The 5000-nt window shown below is 39.1% G+C and overlaps 1 protein-coding gene across 1 annotated transcript in view; it reads right to left on the reverse strand.

The window, feature by feature from the left end:
• Positions 1–5000, reverse strand: part of LOC140927410 (uncharacterized) — a 28250-nt gene that overhangs the window by 12595 nt on the left and 10655 nt on the right. Inside the window, exons 4-6 of the mRNA XM_073377049.1 lie at positions 4503–4577; positions 3187–3284; positions 2072–2182 (exon numbers count right to left, since the gene is read on the reverse strand). Of these exons, the coding sequence (XP_073233150.1) occupies positions 2072–2182; positions 3187–3284; positions 4503–4577 (284 nt within the window). The remainder of the gene's footprint in view (positions 1–2071; positions 2183–3186; positions 3285–4502; positions 4578–5000) is intronic.

Below are 5000 nucleotides of genomic sequence, written 5' to 3' on the forward strand. Positions count from 1 at the left end.
TTACACGTTTCAACCACTTATGAGTTTCTGAACGCGATCAATGCAGCAGTTAACCTAAAATTTTAGCTCACGCTCAAAGAAGTACACGCCTATATTTTTTTTTACCTGACAGTTATTTTTTAAGAAGAAAACTGACGGAAAGTTTGCCCTAAAAAAGCCGGATTGTAAAAATCCGTCTTGAGGCACCGGAAAACTACTAATTCACCGAAAGACTATTTTTGAGAGAAACAACTTTGCAAAGAATGATTTGCACACACCATGGCCCGCACCGCTCGCGGAGATGACAACAACAACAACACTCGCCTATTTTCTCTTCTATCGGTCAGCAAATTCAAACGTCTCTCTTAAATTAGCTGATAAACACACAGTAAACGCTTCATCGTGTACTGTTAAGTTATGGATGCACTTGGGATCGACTGATGTCTAGGGAGGATTGCTAAGCTCACAACAACTCGAGGAATAGTTTATTGACGTCATCAGCGTGCTCAACGGGAATATGTAGCACGGAACTTGATTAGGCGAATTTTTTAGCTATGTTGTAAAACAAATTATGAGACATGGTAGCAGAGTACTTCCTTAAGATGAGTTGTGTTCAAGGGGCTATGTTACGACGATGTTGCTGCCTTAAGTCATGAAATTCTAAACTTTATACTACTAAATGAGAAATTTCTGCAATTTGATCGGCTTAGAGCAGTGGTATTTCAGCTTAATTTGAAATTATACCTACATGTGAAAATTACAACCTTTTGCAGGTAGTAGTATAAACAAATAATAGCATGATTTGTACGTGATATTTACCATAAATACCACTCGTGATATTTCAAAATTGTCTCAAATTTCACTCGCCCAACGGCTCGTGAAATTACGTATAACAATTTTGAAATATCACTCGTGGTATTTATGCCAAATATCACTACTAATCATGCTATTACCCATACTAATTCATTAATTATTAGTGGATTAGCTCATACACAAAAAGCTCCCGTGGAGTTATGAATGCGACATCGAGCAAATTCAATCAGGGAACACAAACCACAATATTTTTTGGCCATTTTTGCTGACTTAGCACTGAAACTTGAAAAGGTTGGCCAAACGTTTAAAGGTTCAATCCATATCCATCCTAGCCATCGGCTCCCACGTCAGACAGCATAAAACGGTTTTAAAAAATGCCGATATATTGTCTTAAAAAACGAAACTGGACCACTATGTTTCGAATTCAATTGGTGCAAAGATTGGAAATCAAGCGTGACGCCATAGCTTGTTTAAATACGTGTTTTATCATAGGCACCCCAAGCTCTGTGAGTTCGTTAGATTTTGAATTTACAGTATGAGAGAATGTATGAAAATAAAGAAAATACGTCCTTAATTCCATTTTTGACAAAAATAGAAATAAAAATAACACACCTTGTGTGTATGTATGCCGGGCTGCTCGGTCAGCGGTTTTTAGAGAAAATTTAAAATGGTGGACGAAGATTCACACTCGACTGACTTGCGTGTCTGGGGTGAAGAAGGTCATTCAACAATTTTATTGGCTCATTACATTTTTTGATTTTTATTGATGACAAAGTTTTTTAGCAATGCTGGTTACGCTGCAAAAATTGAAATGCACATTAATGCCTAGAAATCTTACTATTGTTGTACAATTTGCATAATTTAGCATCAGACCAAAACAGGTTCTGTTTTATTCGAGCAACTTTTGAGCAATTTTCGTTACAAAAAGCAACTTTTGATTGTTTTTGGAGCAACTTTTTGAGAATTGAAATTACGGGAAAAACTTTTTGAAAAATCTCGAGCAACTTGTTGAAAGCCCTAACTATCTTTATTACGAAGGAGGGCAAGCCCTCTCCCGATCGCAATAAAAAAAACAACTTCTAGCATTTGATAACTTGTTTTTGTCACTACAATATTTTCGCTAGATTTCGTAATAGAATGACGACGGCTATTCACGCGCGCGTACTAACTACTACTTAGTATTGAGTAAAGTCGACCTCGCCTTAGAATCCTAGTAAAGCTCTCTAGTAAGTACCATTGATCAAAAATTTAACTTAATTTATACGAAAAAATGCATTACCTTATCTGCATTCCCACATCCAACACAAGCAATCGGAATCTTATGCGGAAGGCCCACCTCTTGCCAGCGAGCTCCAAAAAGTACTGCAGCCACCAACACTTCATTCAAGGCCTTAACAAAGGAGATTAATTGCAAAAAGGATCAACCGTTATTTAAACTGGCGTCATTATACATATTTCAAAGTTATAAACAACCAAAAATAATCTATGTTAACTTATAATTGAGGTTTGTCGGCAAGCATTCAGCATTTGAACAATCGTGCGTCCGGGAAAATATTCCATCTAATAATTAAAAATAACAACAGCTCAATGGTCTTCTAAGTTTCGAAAGCCAAGACTTTTTTTCTCGGACTGGAAGGAGGACGAGGTTAGTTTAACGAAGAAATTAAAGGATTAACTAACTTACTTTCAACCACAACGAAAAGTGTCTGCGCAAAAAATGTAAACGTCTTGCACTAACGCTTTATGATTATGATTCTAAACAGCCGTCATCTCTAATCCAACGTCAAGAACCACCGTAACAAAATATTTTCTGATTACGATCAGAAGTTTTATTTTTATTTTCAGGTGTAAACGGTAGGCGCGCAGATCAGTTATATTGGTAACCAAATGTGAAAAGTAAAATTATTTACTTCTTCGGCAATGTATACGTAGCCCGTGTAACTGAAAACCCCCTTAGGGGAGGTAACAATAAAGTATGTATTTAATATGCATGTATGTAACTGACACAACGAATCACCAGAAGTGCGTTTCGAATTTCCCTTCCACCTGATTGGGAAATCCACAATGGCTCTTTAACAGGCTAATTATAGCGCGTACTTAAATCCTTGTGAACAGGTAGGAGCCCAGAAGACGTATTTCGGCGCTGTTTCACTGATGGACTTAGCCAGGGCTGCGTTCTGTCCGTTTTGCAGGCTATAAGTTTTTGGTGTGAGAGGAAGCTAGCCCTTTCTCCTCTGATCTTCGCTGCTCGCTTGTTCTCCCCGACCCCACCCCACGCCTCCTATTGCCCCTCCCCAACAAAACCGCCAGCTACGCAGACCATGAGCAATGTTTCGCCAGATTGTAAAAGGAGTGGAAAATAACAGGGAGGTTTTGCTTTGTTTTCTTTCTTACTTGCGGTGTTTCGTTCCCCTTTTCATTCGTTGGCTTTCCGTCAGTCATAAGGATAATACGCGGGCAAAGTTTTCTTCCATTGACGTTAACTACACCCCCTAACAAATTTAAAGAAGAAAGTATTCTCAATGTAAGTATTTAATTTAAAACCAGTCGGAGTACATGTCAGTGTGATTATATGTACTTAAGATTAAGAGAGTAACCCAAGCCTCTCCAATAGCACAACATTAACACCTGCACAGATTGCTGACCTTTTAAACTTTGTTTTAAGGTCCACATACTTTCAGTATGATGGAGCGAGCGCGCGCGCAATTTATGAACATCAAGATAGCGCTGCTATTGGAAGCCCAGTTTCCGCAGTCATAGCTAACTTCTACATGGAGGACCCCCAATTAAGCGGACACTAAGCCGGGTCTCGAAATTAACGTCTTATGTTTCCCTTTATAACTTACCCCTATTCAGCGAAAACCTCTATTAAGCGGACGCGGGCCGGCACTAAAATAAATTGTATTTGGCTAATTTCTATTGTTAAAAACCTTTAGTATTTACAATTCAGTGGATAGCAATTTTCGCGCGTTCTGATTGGCTCCCGAAATTTGGAATATCCTTGGATACTGACTTTTTTGGGACGGGATTCAAAATGGCTTCTCGTTTCGCGACAGTTTCGAAAGATGAAATTTTAGCGCTAAATAAAGCAGCTGCACCAAGAAATACCAAGAAAGAGACAGAATTTGGCTTGTTCGTGTTTAATGGTTGGTAGAAAAACAAAGATCTTTCTAAATTTGCAACAAAATCATAAAAAATCATCACCGAAACACAGTCAACTGAAACGTAAACAAACTCTAAGTGACGTCTTTTATTTACAAAAAGGTCCTTTTTGATTTTCATCCAACTGATTTGGTAAATACTAAAACAACTATCCCCCTCAGGGTCGGTTCGTAGCGCTAGATATTAATAGTACCTCGACGCTTCGCGTCTCGGTATAAACCAAACCACCATTCACTTTGCCTTCGGGGGTTAGTTGTATACTATTAAGCGGACACCGGACTGAATTGACAATAGTAGTGTTGGATTACGTCCTTCAAATACGTACTGCAGTCGATTAATAAAGATAAATCAGTACATTTAGCTGTCAATAAACTGTAGATTAGACCGATACCCGGCCGTATGATTGTCATCAGCAATCAAAGTTCAGCGAAAAGATCGTTGAGATCGTTCTGTACATATACACCCAGTAGTTTAAACTACTGGGTGTTTAAACTACTGGGTGTATATGTATTACTCTGAGTAAATAGACGTTAATAACAAAGACTTACCGTTGGTCACAATTTCCTTTAAAGCCATCATCAAGCCGTCTTTCATCGGAGTCACGCCATTAGCTGTAAGTACAGCTGGAGAAAAAAGTAATGATAGTGGTTGTGGCAACTAGCAATAATGGTGGTAACTTTGGCATTGGGAGTATTGCTGGTACTCGTAGTGATAGTGGTAGTGGTAGTAGTAGTTGTGGTGGCTTTGGAAGTTGTAGTGGTTGTGGTGGTGTGATGATAAATGCAGTGGTTTTGGTAGTGGTAGTAGTAGTAGTAGTAGTAGTAGTAGTAGTAGTAGTGATGGTAGTTATAGTAGTAGTAGTGATAGTGGTAGTAGTAGTGGCAGTGTTGGTGGTAGTGGTAGTGGCTGTGGCAGTGGCAGTGATAGTCTGTAGTAGTGGTAGTTGTAGTGGCATTGGTAGTGGAAGTGGTAGAAGTAGTGGCAGTGGCGCTGTCAGAGGCGGTGGTAGAAGTAGTGGGAGTGGAGGTGGTGAGGGCAGTGAGAAT

The sequence above is a fragment of the Porites lutea genome, chromosome 2 (genome assembly GCF_958299795.1).
Source record: "Porites lutea chromosome 2, jaPorLute2.1, whole genome shotgun sequence".
In the NCBI taxonomy this organism is placed as follows: Eukaryota; Metazoa; Cnidaria; class Anthozoa; order Scleractinia; family Poritidae; genus Porites; species Porites lutea.